Consider the following 19,791-nt stretch of genomic DNA (forward strand, 5'->3'; position numbering starts at 1 on the left):
CTATTCAAGGACTGACATAAAATAGTAGTAAGTGGCTCACATATCAATTTTTAACCTCCTTCAAAACCCCTGTTGAAATATGATCTGGCCCAGGATCCTTATCGTTCTTTAAACTTTCCTATTTATTCTTAACAAGCTTGGAATTAATGTGACCATCTTGTTTGATTCTGTTTCCATCTATCAACTGTTAAAAATGTGGAATACTACTTAAATATTCATTAGTAAAAACTGTTTGTTTATTTGTAATTAAGCACAAAGCTACACAATGGGCTATCTGTGCTCTGCCCACCACGGGTATCGATACCAGGATTCTAGCGTTTTAAATCCGCAGACATACCGCTGTGCCACTGGGGGGGGGGCAGTAAAAACTGAAGAAAAACACAATTTAATAACCCAGACATCTTGTAATAATCAGATACAAGCCTTTCTTCATCATCCCTCAAAGGTCCCACCCCATCATAACATTTTGTTAACCCGTAATGTCTTTAAAGAAATACTTACTGTTAATTTTTACATTTTCAACCAAACTTGTTTCATACATTCTTTTTGATGTCCTAATTTCCTTTTTGACAAGATTTCTTGATCTTCTCTACTTTTCTAAATCTCCCGTCATACCAGTCATTCTAAATTTTTTTAATTTGTGATGCTTTTAATATTACTGAATGCGATCGTTGTAACTGTGGTTTCTGAATACTGTTCTGACTTTTTGCTGTTTACATATCCACTGTACGTTTTCATAGAGACCTTTGGAGCCAGAGAATATAGCTGAGTATCTGTAACTTTCTTCTTCTTCATTATTCTTGGAGTTTATTTTCTTTATTTTCTTCTACATCAAGTGTTCAGGGTGTCCATTAACAAGGACGACTGGTTTCCCCCCGAAGTTACAAATTGTGGCCATCCTGTAATTTAGACAGCCTATATTGCTTGTTGGAGGGGTTTGATTTACAGCTGAGGTGCAGGGGATTATGCGTGAGTGTCCTGTAAACTAGACAGCCTATGTTGCTTGTTGGAGTGGTTTGATTTACAGCCGAGGTGCAGGGGATTATATGTGAGTGTCCTGTAAACTAGACAGCCTATGTTGCTTGTTGGAGTGGTTTGATTTACAGCCGAGGTGCAGGGGATTATATGTGAGTGTCCTGTAAACTAGACAGCCTATGTTGCTTGTAGGAGTGGTTTGATTTACAGCCGAGGTGCAGGGGAGTATGTGTGAGTGTCCCGTTACTGCTCCGTTTTGGGCGAGTGCTCACACTGCTGTTTTGAAGAATAAATTAATCGTGAATTACACTTGGCTATTTATACAAATGAATTGTGAGTTACACCTGGCTATTTATACAAATGGATCGTGAGTTACGTCTGGCTATTTATACAAATGGATCGTGAGTTAAACCTGGCTATTTATACAAATGAATCGTGAGTTAAACCTGGCTATTTATACAAATAGATCGTGAATTACACCTGGCTATTTATAAAAACGAATCGTGAGTTACACCTGACTATTTATAAAAATGAATTGTGAGTTACACCTGGCTATTTATACAAATAGATCGTGAATTACACCTGGCTATTTATAAAAACGAATCGTGAGTTACACCTGACTATTTATAAAAATGAATTGTGAGTTACACCTGGCTATTTATACAAATGGATCGTGAGTTACATCTGGCTATCTATACAAATAGATCGTGAATTACACCTGACTATTGATACAAATGAATCGTGAGTTATGCCTGGTTATTTATACAAATGAATCGTGAGTTACATCTGACTATTTATACAAATGGATCTTGAGTTACACCTGACTATTTATACAAAGGGATCGTGAGTTACACCTGGCTATTTATACAAATGGATCGTGAATTACACCTGACTATTTATACAAATGAATCGTGAGTTATACCTGACTATTTATAAAAGTGAATCATGAGTTACACCTGACTATTTATACAAATGGATCGTGAGTTACATCTGGCTATTTATACAAATGGATCTTGAGTTACACCTGACTATTTATAAAAGTGAATCATGAGTTACACCTGACTATTTATACAAATGGATCGTGAGTTACATCTGGCTATTTATACAAATGAATCGTGAGTTACACCTGACTATTTATACAAATGAATCGTGAGTTACACCTGACTATTTATACAAATGAATCGTGAGTTACACCTGACTGTTTATAAAAGTGAATCATGAGTTATACCTGACTATTTATACAAATGAATCTTGAGTTACACCTGGCTATTTATACAAGTGACGAGCATCAAATATGACTTTCTCATTGGTTGAATGTTACTGTTTAGTGTTCATGAAAGTAAATTCCTTCACTTTTGGTGCTTTAATTGCTACACGAGTACAGTCTTTAGTACACATCGTTTTAGAAAACCCAGCAACTGAATGAAAAATATTTTTTACTCCATTCTGCTGCTCTTCCCTGTAGGGGAATTGGCCGTACGAGGATAGGGGAAAAGAAAAAAAAAGAAAAGCTTTTCGAATGCCAGCGATGTCTTCAATCTGCCTGTGGAAGTTACCAATGGCGAAAACACCAGTAGTAGACAGAACTTGAACATGTGTAGGAACAAGATGTGTGCGCTTGGACTGTGCAACCTGGAACCTAATATCTCTTATAAAATCATTAGAACTGCTTTTGGAAAGAGGTTTCTTGCGAAAGTTTCTCTATTGTTTGCTTTAGAGCAAAGCCACTTTGGGCTATCTGCTGTGTCAATTGCGGGGAATCGAACCCCATAAACTTACCGCTGTCTCACCGGAGAACAAAAGTCCTGTATTTACTGGGAATAAGACATATTTGTCTTGAAATACTCTCGCTGACAAACAGCATTTGCAAGATCTTCCATTTTCAAATGATGTTTTGACGCATTAGTGACGATGAACATTTATCAGTAGCGTAGATGTCCACGTGTTACAACTTATCATCTATTATAATAATACTCAGTTTTTGTCTGTCCCGAAAATACGCTCGTGCCTTACTACCTAAATGCGCATGCGCGCACACTTCATTTTAACGGATGTAAATAAAAGGCAATTGTAAATACACTTTAGTAGATATCTTGTACAACAACAAATTAAGAGCTTATCGGAGTTTTTTAAAAGGTCTAACGTTAGGTCGTAGAATACCATAATAAGTTTATTTATTGACAGTATTAAGTACAGTAATGTTTATTTAGACCCTAACTAAACTAAAGTTACAATGTTGACTTATCTCTTTATCAAATGTAGGCCGTACTTGATAAAGGCTTGACTAATGTTAGGCCTAAGACAAGTAGACTTACAGATTTCTGTGTTTGCAGAAGTACTGTTACAATAAAGATACTGATTTAATCGCAGTTGTTTTGCGAGTCTCTGCTAGTAATAAGTAATTACTGAAACAACGTAGTAATAACTGCTGACGAAATATTAGTAACATCATAGTTGGTATAACTGTATGATTAACGCAAGTGATTTGGAACGGGCATCTTGAATAATGCGGTTATTCTTATACTCGTATATGTAGTTACTAATTATACGTTTGCACAGCAATAACTTATGAGAGAATAATGTGTGCTGAAGTTTCAGCAATATTTAGGTCGGTAACGGAGCTTTAATAGGAGTTTGATCTTATCTTGCAGTACCGTTAACTGATAATACAAAGATACGAATGTGTCCTCGAATCTTAGTACATTCTTATGGAAACTTATGTTCTGATAAATCACTTACATGCTGTTCGAATGTGTGGATTAAAAGGGAATACTTGTACAGACACGGTCGATAAATATTGACTCTGGAATCTTGTGTGTCGGGGGAAGGGAGTGGTTCACGATTGTTTCATCAACACATGTGAGATAATCCTGGTAATTTATTGCATCTCTGGATAGAACAGCCTATAGTTATAAATGTAATAAAAACATTTTGTAAACGTAAAATGATGGAGGGATGGCAATGCCAAAAATATTCAAACAAGAATATAAGGATGATACAGCTATACATAGATCATCCCTATATGTAAAGATTTGGCTGTTTATATAGCGATTTTTCTATGGTTTTGTGTATTCATCCCTACCTTGTTTCTTTACTTTTTTGGTATTGTCATCCCAAATCATATCTAAGTTTTGCGATTTGTTTTCTATTACTTGTTTCGCCTCTTTTTTTTTATAAAAACAATTTCATTGAAGTGGGCTGATAAGGGAACATTTGTTTTATTTTTGTAATTCAATGGTAATATATATATATTATTAATATCACATCAGTTTTATCAGTTTCTTCATTGCACTTGTAGAATGACCTCAGATACTGATATTATATTATACAATAGATTATTAATCATCACTGGTCATAATCTTGACTTATTGGGACTTAATGTTGATCACTAGTCATAATCTTGACTTCTTGTTAAGGAACCTACAATAAGGAAAGAACATATAAAAATGTATAGCTTTATTCATGTTTCCAATCTTTTTGGCACTGCCATCCCTCCATCATTTTACATTTACAAAATGTTTTTTATCATTTGTTTTATGATGTTTTTTTTTCCCTGGTTGAAAGTTAGTGTATTCTGTGAATGTGTGTAATATATTTTAATATTATGTGTATTCATTATTTTTACTCCTTCACTTCATACGTAATATAGGGGTTAGCTCCCTAAAGACAACGATTGTATAGTGTACAAAGCATTGAGTATTTTACATGTTACAGTCATCTAATGTTCATTCATTATTGGTTGGTAAATCCTGTTTCACCATGTACTTAAGCTTTTCGAAGGAACACCAGATTTGTGTAAGAAAGTTATCTTATAGTGATAACATCGTTTACACTATAATTATGATTTGTTTTAATTACTACTAGTTACTACGAAAAAGCGATGACATCGTGCACTGCCCAGAAACATATAGAGTGGATTAAGGTTTAAACTGACGTTAGTGATAAAGTAGTTGTAGAGTTATCTCGACTGAAACAACAAGAAGAAGAAAGATGAACAAATCTTAGTAATAATTATAAACGTTGTTATTAATTAATGATAAGACATGAGTGATCGTACTGATGATCATCACTACAACCTTGGGCTAGGTGGTTAGGGGGCGCTTGACTCGCAATCTGAGGGTCTCGGGTTCGAATCCCCGTCCTACCAAACATGCTTGCTCTTTTATCCGTGGGAGCGTTATATTGTGACGGTCAGTCCCCTATTCGTTGGTAAAAGAGTAGCCCAAAAGTTGGCGGTGGGTGGTGATGCCTTTCCTCTAGTCTTTCACTGCTATATTAGGGACGGCTAGTGCAGATAGCTCTCATGTAGCTTTGCGCGAACTTCAGAAATCAAACCTCTACAGCCTCACCGTAAGTATTAATACGAGTAGGTGTTGTAATAGCTTCAGCTACATGCATACTATTTTGTTATCAAACTTATACAGTAACGAAGCCAAAACGTAACATATGATGGTTAGAACCAATAACACAAGATAAGTCAAACGATAGTTTTAAAAAACATACAATATTATTGATTGTTCTCACGGTGTTTAGTTTACAAACTAAAATAACTACAATAAAACTCATTTGTAATTGTTGTTGTTGTTTATTTTCTTACTCCAGGTTGTTTAAAGTGTCGAGTGAGGGGGAAATAAGAATTGATAACTTGGCATTACTTAATACCAGTGTATGTCATGTATTTGTGGTTGCGATAGACAGTGGAGATCCCCCCCGGCAAGCCAGTGTCCCCGTGACCATTCACTTCCCTATGGATCTGTTAGAGAATGAGCTACAGTCTGACAGTAAGGAGGGTTTCCTCGTGCTAATGGTTGTCTTTGGGGTGCTCTTCGGGATACTCCTTCTGGCGGTCGCCATTCTAACCATCTATATACTAAAAAGGTACGTGTAATGTAATATAAATATCCGTTCCCTACAACGTTGTTTTAGGTTTGAGCACCATGTTTTACTAATATACACAATGGTGCGCTTGGGCAATAGAAGCTAGGAAATATAGGATAGCACTGTGATACATCCATTAATGTGTGATATCAAAAAAGTGCTTCACAAAATGTGTGCCACGCAATTTTGGCAATTATTAAGTAATTTGTATTTAGTAGTGTCAATTTATTATCAATTTAATAAATTTTGTAAAATTTCAAATTTGATGTATTTTCTCCTAGATACACAGTGTAGCAGTAATTTCTGCCTGTCTTAGTCAGGGGGTTGCCATACGGACTTATTTGTGCCGCAAAAAGTTTGGAAACCACTGATCTAAAAGATGAGGTCTACATTTTTTCTTCATTGTATATATATTTTTTTATATTTGTTTCTTGAATCTTCACTCATTATTCGTTGTATGGTTCACTCGTACTGACCACTCATTCCTCTAGCACCCAGCTCTGTCGACCCCAAAGTCTGTCCATCTCTCACGGTCCTGTGCAACCTCTGACAATTCTTCAGCTTTTATACCAACATCAAAGGCATCCTCTTCAATTGTATCTCGCCATCATTTACTCGTTCTTCTTAATGGTCCTCTATCTCGTAATCTTCCAAACATAGCAATCTTGGGTAGTCTCTTGTCTTCTGTTCTCCCATCAATGGTCCTCTATCTCGTAATCTTCCAAACATAGCAATCTTGGGTAGTCTCTTGTCTTCTGTTCTCCCATCAATGGTCCTCTATCTCGTAATCTTCCAAACATAGCAATCTTGGGCAGTCTCTTGTCTTCTATTCTCCCATCAATGGTCCTCTATCTCGTAATCTTCCAAACATAGCAATCTTGGGTAGTCTCTTGTCTTCTGTTCTCCCATCAATGGTCCTCTATCTCGTAATCTTCCAACCATAGCAATCTTGGACAGTCTCTTGTTTTCTATTCTGGCAACATGCCCCTCCCATCTCATTCTCCTTGAAGATTACTTATACAGCTCACATTGCTAATTCTGCATAATCTGATACTAACCACCAGTTAGAATCCAGTTGACATATAATCTAATTATCATAAATATTTACATATTTTTGATTTTATAGAAAGCAGTACCGTGACCATCTCTCAGTCATTACGGCCACTGAGGACCATCCTCCAGTCCAAAAGATTACCACTTACACGGACTATGTCCATCCAGCCAACAGTCAGTCTCACACAAATCCTGTTGGAAAGGAAGACCCCATACTTCAAATGGTTGATCGTACTGGAGCAGACATTAGAAGCGCCAAGAGTTCTAAAGAACCAGTTTCCCTATTGTATTCTCTTCATAGCCAGGAAACTAGTCTCGGAATTCCTTTCGCTCCTGCAGACCAGCTAGAAAAAAGTCCACTTGAACAAATTTGTAATGACCAATCAATTAATTCAGAGTTGGATACGAAGAGCAAAAAAAAACAAACAAAACCCACAACACTTACAGTCCTCGAAGATTAGAGAAAGTATGTTGGGAAGATGAATGAAACAAAAACGGTAAGTTATATCTGTTAGAGTTTACTGTGTATAGTTGCAATCATCATATTATGTAACTGTTTTGTACAATAAGCATCAAACCAGTATATAAGAATAAAAAAATATTGTTTCTAAATCCGTAAAATGGAATAATGAAAGGTATCGAATCTACAAGTAAGCGAAATAATATGATACACTAGCTTCTTATAGGAGTCTTTAAGGCAGTCCCTGTAGACACATTCATAAAGTGCGCAGGCAATTCCTGTAGACACATTCCTAAAGTGCTTATATAGCCCCAGTAAACAAACTCTTAAAGTGTGTAGACAGTCCCTGTAGACACATTCCTAAAGTGCTCATATAGCCACAGTAAACACACTAATAAAGTGTGCAGACAGTCCCAGTAAACACACTCATAAAGTGTGCAGACAGTTCCTGTAGACACATTCCTAAAGTGCTCGTATAGCCCAGTAAACACACTCATAAAGTGTGCAGACAGTTCCTGTAGACACATTCATAAAGTGTACAGACAGTCCCTGTAGACACATTTCTAAAGTGCTCATATAGCCCCAGTAAACACACTCATAAAGTGTGCAGACAGTCCCTATAGACACATCTCTAAAGTGTTCTTGTAGCCTTAATAAGCACATTAATAAAGTGTGCAGACAGTCCCAGTAGATATATTCCTCACGTGTGCCGCTATGGCTTGGAAGATCCTAGACAAAGAACTGAAAGACTTGACAGGATCAGAAACACTAAAAACTAACTAACTGATAGTATAAACTTATTAATCCGACCACTTATATGAATAATCTTCTCAAGCGTTTCGGTTATGTTGATGTTTTTTATTACTTTTATGTCTACAGTATAACAAAGAAGCTTAGATGAACATATTTTCTTATTTGGCGTACATCTTTGAGGTGGCCATATTTAGGGCCTTTTTAATCTTTGAAAATATTACATTAATTATTTAATCCTTAAATTATTGAGTTGTTTTTATAGCGATCAATACTGGTCGAGTCTACAATTACTGCACCCTACTGGATAGTTTTACATTTTTTGTTTGGTACAACAGTCAGTGTAAAAAAACTAAAAATAATTTAGTGAAATCACTTATTTTCATAGACCCATAATCAGTTTGATACATAAATAGTTGGCCAGGTGGATAAGGCGCTCGACTCACAATCTGAGGGTCGCGGGTTCGAATCCGCATACCACCAAACATGCTCGCCCTTTCAGCCGTGGGGGCGTTATAATGTGCCGGTCAATCCCACTATTCGTTGGTAAAAGAGTAGCCCAAGAGTTGGCGGTGGGTGGTGATGACTAGCTGCCTTCCCTCTAGTCTTACACTGCTAAATTCGGGACGGCTAGCGCAGATAGCCCTCGTGTAGCTTTGCGCGAAATTAAAAAAAACAAACAAAACATAAATAGTTTTGAAACTCGATACTGGCTCCCCCTACTGGTAAGCTCAATTAAACTTACTTTTGTGCAGTTCAAATATGAGCGGGAAAATAATTCTATATTTTCTTTCATCATTCTTGGCAAAATTCATCTTCTTGAACTACAAAGTATTCTCATTTGTCCGAGTTCAGTTCGTTGAAGTCTGAGAGAAATGAAGAACGATATATTATTTCAGGAACTTGAAAGAGCATGGCGATCAATACATAAAATGCTTCGTTTTTGTGAAAATACACGAATAACTTTTCTTTCGTATATGAACACAAAATTTTATTCTTAACAAAATAGGAACCTAGTAAGACTTTGTAAATTTTTCTAACCTTTCTCGAGTGTTTATAATTGTTCTTTATTTATAGGTAGACAGACGCACTGGCTGCTGTAAGGGTAGTTTGCTTATTGGTACTAAATAATCTCCCTAAATGTATATAATATATAAATACAGATGGCGTGATAGATGACCTTTGAGCACCAAGTAAGAGTTCGTAAGATTTATTAAAATAAAATAGAAAGTTGTTTTTATGTCTAATACACAAACAAAAGGAAATGCATAGAAAGGCAATAGTTTAGTTGTTGTTTTTAAGATTCTTATTAATTTTACACCTGTAAATATTTTTATTGTCCTCTTTTCAGACAGAATTTGATCCAGATATTTACTTCACACCATTGTCGAGATCAGTAAAGCCAGATAAAAGGACCGAATTGCATATCTGTTTCTAACCTAAGTGGACAGGTTTATAACTTAATTTTTGTTGACTTGACGTTATAACTAAGACTAATTAGAACAATTTTTTTTAATATATTCGGTTGGGTAGAATTATCATTTAACCCAAGTAATTATCATTCTAAACGCATATTGTTTAAATAATGTAAATAACTTTGTTCCGAGTTTAGCACGTGATAGTGTAACTCATTTAAGTAATTCAACATTGTGGTATGATCAATATGGAAACTGTGATGGCCTAATGGTAGTTGTCTGATCAAGTGGACAAATGGACACTGTGATAGCCTAATTGTGGTCTGATCAAGTGGACAAATGGAAACTGTGATGGCCTAATGGTAGTTGTCTGATCAAGTGGACAAATGGACACTGTGATGGCCTAATGGTTGTGGTCTGATCAAGTGGACAAATGGACATTGTGATGGCCTAATTGTGGTCTGATCAAGTTGACAAATGGAAACTGTGATGGCCTAATGTTTGTGGTCTGATGAAGTGGACAAATGGACACTGTGATGGTCTAATTGTGGTTTGATCAAGTGGACAAATGGAAACTGTGATGGCCTAATGTTGTGGTCTGATGAAGTGGACAAATGGACACTGTGATGGTCTAATTGTGGTCTGATCAAGTTGACAAATGGAAACTGTGATGGCCTAATTGTTGTGGTCTGATCAAGTAAACAAATAGACACTGTGATGACCTGATTTTTGCATGATGATATATATTGGACGAATTTGTGCCATATTTCTGGGGAAAGATTTTGTAGCTTTCTCGGAGTGGATAAAACTCGAACAATTTAAACGTATCATGATTTGAAATGTTTAAAGACTTGAAAGTTTATGGAAATTTCATCTATAAAATACATCTCAAGTAATTAAAACAGGGTATCTTTTCATTGTGCAGCACGTTCCAACAGGGCTTCACTAATAATTGGATGTTTACATTTGTATATCACCAGATTAATGTAACATTTGTCGATCACCATATTAGTTGTACAGTGTTTTAAGATGTTTACATTTGTAGATCACTTACCTAGCTGAAAATGCAGTAATATTTAAATAACTCGGCTTTGATATCAAATCTTTTTAAACACAAACACAATAATTAAACTAAATGATTATGGATCATCTATATCTTTTTTTTCTCTCACTAATCTATGTTTTATACCAAACTTTTATATGTTTAGGATTGTTAAGCCTTTCTGACATGAAACATATTGTTATTAGTATTCGAATTAGTAATGCATTTGTGACACTATATTTTGATCTCCAATTCACAAAACATTCTCAAATATTCATAATGAATGATATATAGATATCCCGCGATGTTAAGACATTTTTATAATTAATGTCCATTGTATATAATTATAGCGAACTGAGATAAGCTAAGTGGTAAGCGTGCTCGGATTCTGAATATGAGGGTTCACGGTTCGCCGCCCGTTGTCAAAAAGTCGTGCTTCGAATATTGGGACCGTGCACGCATTACAAGAGTGACGGTCAAATTCCATTCAGTAATAAGACAAACAATCCCAAGAGGTGGGTGGTGTTAACTAGCTGCCTTCCCTCTAGTCTAACAGTTCAGAATTAATGATTGATACCTATATTGTTGTACCATGTCAGTCCTTAAAGTATACCTTATCCCTGTCATTTACCTATATTGTTGTACCTTGTCAGTCCTTAAAGTACACCTGATCCCTGTCATTTACCTATATTGATGTACCATGTCAGTCCTTAAAGTATAACTGATCTCTGTCATTTATCTATATTTTTTGTATCATGTCAGTTCTTAAAGTACATCTGATCCCTGTCATTTACCTATATTGTTGCACCATGTCAGTCCTTAAAGTATACCTGATCCCTGTGATTTACCGATATTGTTGTACAGAATCAGTATTTTAGTACATGAAGGTACTTCTACTTTGTCTCCTTTTGTAGTTCTCCTCTTGACACATCCAACAATGTGTTTTGCTAGCTGCAGAAGACTTTGTTGTAATATACAGAACCACGATGTTTAACATCATGCAAAGATATAAAGATATATGTACAGGGGATCCATGAATTATCTGATCCATTTTAAAAATTGATAACTTCAAAAATATTATAGATAGAACGTTTCGGTTATGTTTAAGATGACGGGAAAATTCGTAAAGTTTTTCTTGTCTTGTATACTTCCAAATGTGCACAGTTTGTTGCTCGAAGATTGACTGGGTGATACTCTAATCTCCCTCCAGGTGTCGTTCATCATGTGGGGAGTCACGTTCCTCGTTGCATTGATTATTCTGTGGTGAAATTCCACGACATCACGCACAGGTGTCGAATATACGTGATCTTTTATAACCCTCCAAAAGAAGAAATCCAACGGGGTTATGTCAGAGGAACGTGGGGCCACCGTGCTGGTACATCTTTACCAATCCATCTGTCTGTGATTGTGTAATTCAGGAACTATTTTCTAGCAATGCTCTTACAATGGACCTGCAACAGGAAGTTGGGAGGACTTAATGAGTTGTTAGTCAGGATAAGTTAATCCGGTTTGTTCTATCTATAATATTTTTGAAGTTATTAATTTTTAAAATGAGTCAGATAATTTATGGACACCTGTGTAATAACTAATTATGCCACGGAAGGATATTTTTTTGTTGAAAATTATAATTGTAAATTGTGTTACTGTAATTATTACAAATTTTAATTTGGTCGAACCGAATGAGACTTTGAACCAGACAACAATTAAAGTTTATTTAAGTTATACTAATACCGCACACGCACGAGAGAAACAGCTTTAACCAATGGGTATGAATCGTCTCTTGTTGTTCACACCTTCTTTATCTAACATGGCTATACACCTTAGCAGAAACACGTACAGTTATCATTTTACGAAAATAAATCACTCTTTGCTGTTTCTGGTTGATTTGAATAGTCAGATATATGGTGTTCCTAATACTGCAGTCATAAATACGAGGGAAGGTATTTCTTATTTTAAGCACCAGCTATCTAGACATCCATTGTTGGCAACTACAAAAACTGTGAAGTCTGAAACCAGGACATATGTAAGTAATGTATGTATTTTTTCAAAAATATACTTCAAGAGACCAACAATACTTTAAATATTTTATGTTATGATATTTGTTTATACAATATCTAGTATTAAACAAATGAATTTATGAATATTAATTACTTAATAAAATGAAATCTACGCAATCATCACGTGACCACAGGTTTCAACACGGGTAGTTGCGTTTATTTTAAATTTTATGTCTCTAATAATAGTCTATTATTATAAAAGAGAGACAGCATATGGGCAAGATATCTCAAAATTAGGGAATCTTTGAGATTGTTAAAAACGTTTAGATAAATTTAGAATATAGTTGAAAGCAACTTGCCACAGATAGGTTTTGTTTGTTTGTTTGTAGTTAAGCACAAAGCTACACAATGGGCTATCTGTGCTCTGCCCACCACGGGTATCGAAACACGGTCTTTAGCGTTGTAAGTCCGCAGGCATACTGCTGTGTCGCTGGGGGGCACCGCAGACGGGACTAAAATAAATTAAAATATTTGTTAGCTAAAAAAACACTGGTATGATGAAATCGAAAACAAAAAATGGAAGAAAGAAAACTTATACCATGAAAAGTGGCTAATGCGAAATAGATGCTTTAATATTCAAAACGTTTCGGGCTAGGACGCTCTTCTTGTGGTGATTTTAAACTTTAATGAACAGAATGTTTGATATCACAAGGATTATCAAACATAGAACGTTCGAAGTTAACATCATGCAACAGATTTAAAGCAGCGTTTGTTATTCACGTATTTGTTAGTGTTACAGAAACGTTTCCTGATCCTGTGTTTAGCATATACAAATGTACAGTTAAAACGTGAGAGGGCTCTGATAATCTACGCCGTTACCTGTGGATAATAAAAAAATAACACGTTATTTTAGGGACTGTATTTTTAATTCTATATCTCACTTATCAAACAGTGTATAAATCACAATCACTTTACGTATATGTATGTATATATGTATATGCCGATACCCTGTTCTCACTCCCCAGGGTATATGGTAAGTTTGGTGATAATCGGTCCGGTAGTTCGCCAGTTGTAAGCAGATACAACGCTTTGTAAAATATTTATTTAAATGTAGTGACCTTTAATTAGTGTAAATTTCCCCCTCGCCCTTTTCTCAGCGGTGATCGCGAGGGCTCATGACGCTAAAATTCCTGGATCGATTCCTGTGGTGATAAGAGTACGAAGTTTAGTTTTTCGTTTAACATCAAACAACCACTTATGTTTTGTTTTGTTTTTGAAGATAAGCACAAAGCTACACATTGGGCTATTTGTGCTCTGCCTACCACGGGTATCGAAACCCGGATTCTAGCGTTGTAAGTCCGCAGACATACCGCTGTGCTACTGGGGGGCACCACTTATGTATACTACATATAGACCGAGTTTTAGTCAGTTCTTGAGACTGAGTGTTCTGATAGGTAGGTAGCTCACTGTGCAGCTTGGCGTTTAAAAACAAACCAACAAACAGGCAGGCGTAAAATATTTTGCACAAATAACCAGGGAAAGTATGGCTTTATCGAATTAAGTTACCCCAGATTGTCATATTTATTTCTAGGCTTATCTAAAAGCTCTGTTACGCTATGAAGAATGAATACAGATAATATAAGCGTACGGGTAGTCTGGAGCCTCTTAAGTGTTTTTTATTTATATTTCATATGCAATACCAGTTTTACCCACTTTTTATATTCAGGGTCAGCTGCCTAAACGTTGGGTCCTTTTTGTTTGTTTTGGAGAAAAGTTACATTGGACTATTTGCCGTTTCCACCGCGGGGAATCGAACCCCGGATTTTGGCGTTGAAAATTCGTAGACTTATTGCTGTCCCATGATCCCATCGGAGAGACCTCTGGGTTTTTTCATGCTCATATCCCTATATTATAAACTTTATGGACAATAACTGCCATCTGGTTATATACATTGTAATTAATATATCATCAATATTTTGTTGTTTTCTTATTCTTGATCACCGTTATCTGCACCATTTAAAATATGTGTTCGGCGTGGAGAACATTTAACAATTCATTTTAAGAAAGACTTTCCTGTTATCCTGCATATGTATTCAAAATTCCTGATTCTCTCAAGTCACATTGCCCCCCCCCCCCAGTGACACAGCAGTATGTCTGCGGACTTACAGCGCTAGAAACCGGGTTTCGATACCCGTGGTAGGCAGAGCACAGATAGCCCATTGTGTAGCTTTGTGCTTAATTCCAAACAAACAAACAAACTCAAGTCACGTCTGCTTCTGTGTGTTTGATCACGCGCGTCGTAGTTATAGCGATACAAAACTTTTATCTTGTACATGTATATAGTTTGTAAATCTGGGTGTTTCGGTTTGTTTGTTGCTAAGCACAAAGCTACACAATGGGTTATCTGTGCTCTGCCTACCACGGGTATCGAAACCCGGTTTCTAGCATTGTAAGTCCGCAGACATACTGCTGTGCCACTGGGGAACAGGAATTCTTCTGTTTGTTCGTCCCTAATTTAGCAGTGTAAGACTAGAGAGAAGGTAACTACCCACCGCTAACTTTGGGGGTGCTCTTTTACCAACGAATAATGGGATGGGCCGTCACATTACGATACCCCCCACGGCTGAAAGGGCAAACAAGTTCGGTGACGGGAAGTTTTAAGGATAAGCAGGTTAGGTACGCTGTTGTGTTTATATTGTTCTTAAGCATTTTTATGTATCGTGTTGTGTTATATCGTTGGCTTTAATGATAAGCAGGTTGAGTTTGTTTTGAATTTCGCGCAAAGCTACACCAGGGCTATCTGCGCTAGCCGTCCCTAATTTAGCAGTGTAAGACTAGAGGGAAGGCAGCTAGTCATCACCACCCACCGCCAACTCTTGGGCTACTCTTTTACCAACGAATAGTGGGCTTGACCGTCACATTATAACGCCCCCACGGCTGAAAGGGCGAGCATGTTTGGTGGGACGGAGATTCGAACCCGCGACCCGCAGACTACGAGTCGAACTCCCGCAGGTTAAGTATTGTTTTTTTTTATTATTATTGGCTTTACTAATAAGTAGGTTAAATATATAGTTATATCTTTTTTTGATTTTATTGTTATGTTTTTAACCCCTAATGTATACCTCGGGGTGGTAACCTATCCTGATATACTGCCGATTTCTGCGAAACGTTTACTGCGGAATTTGAACACTGAAATAGGGCATTTAGTACTAAAATAGAACAGCGAAAATATTTTCAAGGGCGTTTTTATTTTTTAGGCATAAATACTCGAAATTTTATGATCGTTTCAAAATTGCAGTTTCGGCTACATTTTTCGAGGCATTTTCAGGGCCATTTTTCTCTTTGTTTTCTTGTTCTTTTGCCTTTTCCAAATAAATGACAATTCTTTTAAGATTTTGTTCTTTTTTTGGGATGATACTTATGTTGACAAGTCCAGAATTCATAAAGAAACACTTCCTTGGACTCCTCCTCCAGCTGCTTCTTCTTGTTCTGTTTGATTTGGCTGATCTTGATTTTTATTTGCTTCTCACCAGGGAACTCTTCGATAGGGTTTGCCTCCTTTATCATCTTTCCAGGACCACTACACAACATGCCTTTGGTGCAATGTTTTCATTTGCATCAAGAATGCCCCCCCCCAGTAGCACAGCAGTATGTCTGCGGACTTACAACGCTAGAAACCGGGTTTCGATACCCGTGGTGGGCAGAGAACAGATAGCCCATTCTGTAGCTTTGTGCTTAACTTCAAACAAACATGCATCAATAATATTAGTGATGATATTTGAAAGCACGTCTGGAAAACGGATTTAGCTCCGTTACGTTATGAGAGAATCAATGCAAAATTAGTTTAGGTAACTATCGTTTTTTCCGGATTAAATAGCCTCGTGGGACTGAAAACAAATTTGTACCCCCGGAGGTGTAAAATGTTCGTTTTGACAACAGCTACAGATTTGATATAACTGTTTAATAAGGTAATATGTATTTTCTGGTTTACCACTATAGGGTTCATTATTCTTTTAACGTAAGATTTGTTTGTTTGTTTTTTGAGAGTATAGGTGCGCAAGGATAAAATAACTCAATCCTAGCAAATAGGTTAGTCGTGAATAAACTAAATAACTGTTTATGTGTTTTGTTTATTTATCATATTTATTATATCTTGTAGTAAATGAACGTTTTGTTCTCAGCAGCAGTACACAGCATTAACATTTATATTAAAGATTCTACAAAATTCGATGTCTACCTACGTCATCAATAAAGAAAATAGTTCCGTTCATTGACAATGATTTTTGAGGAGTTCAGTTCACTCGGAGTAATTATTACCATGATATTGTTAATACCATATGAATATTATTGTTATTGAACAATGTTATGAACGTATTTTGAAACGAAAAGCATGTTATTCTGAAACTTGAAAATATAAAGAAAGAGTAAGATGTTTAAATAATTCGAAAATTTCACAAATAGCTTTCAGTTTCTCTTTCTAAATAGGAATGTTCCGGTTTTATTGATAGATAATGCAAACTTGCCAAAAAAAAAAACAAAAAACAAATGCATTTTGGTTTAGATGTGTGATGCTGTTTGCTATTTGCAAGTATTCGCCATAAGTCATTACAATTTTTTTTTCGCAGACATTTAAGACGTAAAATATATTTTATTACAAAAATTATTACATAGGGCCCTTTTTTTTAAATCTAGATTTTGTCTACGTTATGTTCGCTTGAGATTCCAACAGAAGAAGATGGTTTGGGGGGTTCAAAAACCGAAAACATTCTTTATCCTGTTGGGTTGGGGCTCTTTAGTGCTCACTGTCGTCATGTTATATTTTCCCTATGAGACGAAATTATGGAAATCAAGAAATATCACAATGGAAACGTGGATTAAAACAACTAACTTTGACAACAATGAGACTGTTTCCACTTCTTCAGCATGGAAGGACAACTGGAAGCAAGTAACCAATAACATATATGTTTATTCAGCGTTTTGGGATGACAGGAATAAACCTCTGAAGAGCTTTATTCGAATCATAGCTATTGGACCCCGGCTTGGAGATGAGCATGAAAACGTTAGCTGTAGCATTTACAGCCAAAACTCCAAAAGTTTCATCGAGTTACCGATCACTTACGAAATGATTCGAGATAACCATTCTAAAAATTACTCCGCTATGTACTTATTCTGTCACTTATCGTCAGGGGAACCTACCCCCCGAGAGGTGGTTCTTCGCCAAGCTCCAATCCCACTGGAACTTGTAAAACTTCCAATTCATCAAGGAGAAACCCAAAACTCCACCAAAATTCAAGATAAACTCGCAGTGTGTGTCCGTCCTTTCTTTGGACCCTTTAAAAATACTTTTGCTTTAGCTGAATTTGTTGCATTATACCAAATTTTGGGTGTCAGTCACTTTACATTCTATAATTATAAAACATCAAAGCAGGTGAAGGAGTTTGTATCTTCTCTACAGGACCAAGGATTGCCTGTTGAACTTATTCTTTGGAACTTGCCCAAATCTGTGGCCCAGAAAACTTGGGCATTTGGTCAAATGGCTAGCACTCAAGATTGTATTTATAGACACATGTTTGTTAGTAAATATGTGGCTTTAGTCGACATTGATGAGTATATCGTTCCCCGAAATCATCGAACGCTTCTGGAAATGATAAAATCCCTAAAGAACAACACCTGGGGCAGTCTAGTATTTCGTAATTCGTTTTTTTGTACGAAACACCCAGTAGACCTTAAACATTCGAAACCCAATTTGCCATTCACAACACTGAGATATTTGACACGTGTGAAGTACGTGTCGAGGGCCTACTTCAGGTCCAAGTCCATAGTTCAACCAAATAGAGTTGTCACAGGTGGTATTCATTTTGTTTGGCAACATTTTGATAATTGGCAGCCGTTCGTAGTGCCACCTAGTGAATGTTTGCTGCATCATTACCGCTCTAGTATCTGTTCTGAAGCTTCTTATAAGAGCGGAGTAGAAGATAAAACAGTCTTGAAGTTTAAAGATAAATTATTGAAATCTAAAGTAATAAAGATATGGAAAACTCTAAAAAAAAGAAACGTGGTTACCTAGTGATCACTGTAGTTAAGACGTGTTATTTCACGGTAACACCTCCATTTCTGCAATTAATTAAAATTGTGTACGGATTAACAACGTAACACATTTATTGAGTTGAAAACTACGACAAAAATGTGTTAAATCATATGTTTTCAGGCTATTAAACAGTCTTTCGTCACAGTTTACAGACAACTAGAAAAATAAATGTTCTCGTGACTTTGACTACATAATTTCATCCCATAATGTCAAACAATTACTGTTATCACAGTAATTACTGCTATCCCCCAGTTGCTTAGCAGTAAGTTTACTGACTTACAACACTAAAGTCTGACGTTCGATTTCTCGTGGTGGACAAATTGCAAATAACTTATTGTGTTATTTTACGATAAAAAAAACAAGAACATAACGTGTGTTTATGTGTGGAACACAAGTTTGCCTCTCCTCTGCTTCTTTTTTTTGCGCTAAATGAGAATGAATTGATTTGGCAATTGTGCATTTAAAAATTATTTTTAAATGCTTGCCAAATCAACCAAACATCAAACATTTTACAGAAACTTTTTACTTTTAGGTCACTCGTCACATATGATTTTGAGATTTCCTTTTTTTTTTTTTTCCAAATTTAGAGCTGGTTTACTTTAGTATTTTTTTTCCTACGTCATAACGAAAAGAGTATATATGTGTATTGGTTGTTGATTTAAGTTCAATAGATAGATAATTTAATTTATACTTCAGTCTCTATGTACTTAAGTTTCAGTAGACATGAGTTGTTTTAAGTGGACGTTCAAGATGAAGATGATACATATAAGTTATTTGTACTGAAATAAAACTTATAAAGTTAACACAATTTTTTTTTATTTGGTATAAGTAATAAAAGTCTTTACATTAGCTAATTTCTTTTACCATGTCAAAAGTTTTGAGCTATTTTGTTTCAGTTAAAATATACAGTGTATATAATATAAAATGGATATATATGATTATTAATGCATCAATTCACTGCAACAAAAATAGTTACTAATTTAGTTCAATTCATTTGAAAAACAAACAAAATAACGAAATATTAACTTTAAACCTGTATGTTTCATACACGACATATTCCATAAATATTTACTTTATTATTTAACTTGTTTTGCATCAGCGACTGACAAACCAGGCAGCCTGTACACGTCGAG

At 35.9% G+C, this 19,791-nt stretch overlaps 2 protein-coding genes across 4 annotated transcripts in view; both read left to right on the top strand.

The window, feature by feature from the left end:
- The window catches only part of LOC106471113 (protocadherin Fat 4-like), a gene marked incomplete at its 5' end in the record, with an annotated part of 24,075 nt that extends 13,471 nt beyond the window's left edge, over positions 1-10,604 (top strand). The window contains 3 exons of the mRNA XM_022399738.1: positions 5,578-5,853; positions 6,980-7,403; positions 9,468-10,604. Of these exons, the coding sequence (XP_022255446.1) occupies positions 5,578-5,853; positions 6,980-7,367 (664 nt within the window). The remainder of the gene's footprint in view (positions 1-5,577; positions 5,854-6,979; positions 7,404-9,467) is intronic.
- A 1,573-nt stretch (positions 10,605-12,177) lies between these two features.
- On the top strand, positions 12,178-19,461 carry LOC106471114 (beta-1,4-galactosyltransferase galt-1-like). 3 transcript variants are annotated; one of them, XM_022399735.1, is made up of 2 exons: positions 12,178-12,605; positions 17,263-19,461. In XM_022399735.1, the coding sequence occupies exon 2, from the start codon at positions 17,306-17,308 to the stop codon at positions 18,635-18,637; it is 1,332 nt and encodes a 443-aa protein (XP_022255443.1). In that variant the 5' UTR covers positions 12,178-12,605; positions 17,263-17,305; the 3' UTR covers positions 18,638-19,461. The 3 variants fall into 3 exon arrangements, with proteins under 3 accessions (XP_022255443.1, XP_022255444.1, XP_022255445.1); XM_022399736.1 differs by having other exon boundaries at positions 12,178-12,596; XM_022399737.1 differs by lacking the exon at positions 12,178-12,605 and adding an exon at positions 15,453-15,582.
- Positions 19,462-19,791: the final 330 nt, after the last annotated feature.

The sequence above is a fragment of the Limulus polyphemus genome, unplaced genomic scaffold (assembly GCF_000517525.1).
Source record: "Limulus polyphemus unplaced genomic scaffold, Limulus_polyphemus-2.1.2 Scaffold4416, whole genome shotgun sequence".
NCBI classification, from domain to species: Eukaryota; Metazoa; Arthropoda; class Merostomata; order Xiphosura; family Limulidae; genus Limulus; species Limulus polyphemus.

Bases quoted from the DNA above. Each gene is read 5' to 3' on its own strand.
- LOC106471114 (XM_022399735.1), top strand. From the start codon at position 17,306: ATGGTTTGGGGGGTTCAAAAACCGAAAACATTCTTTATCCTGTTGGGT.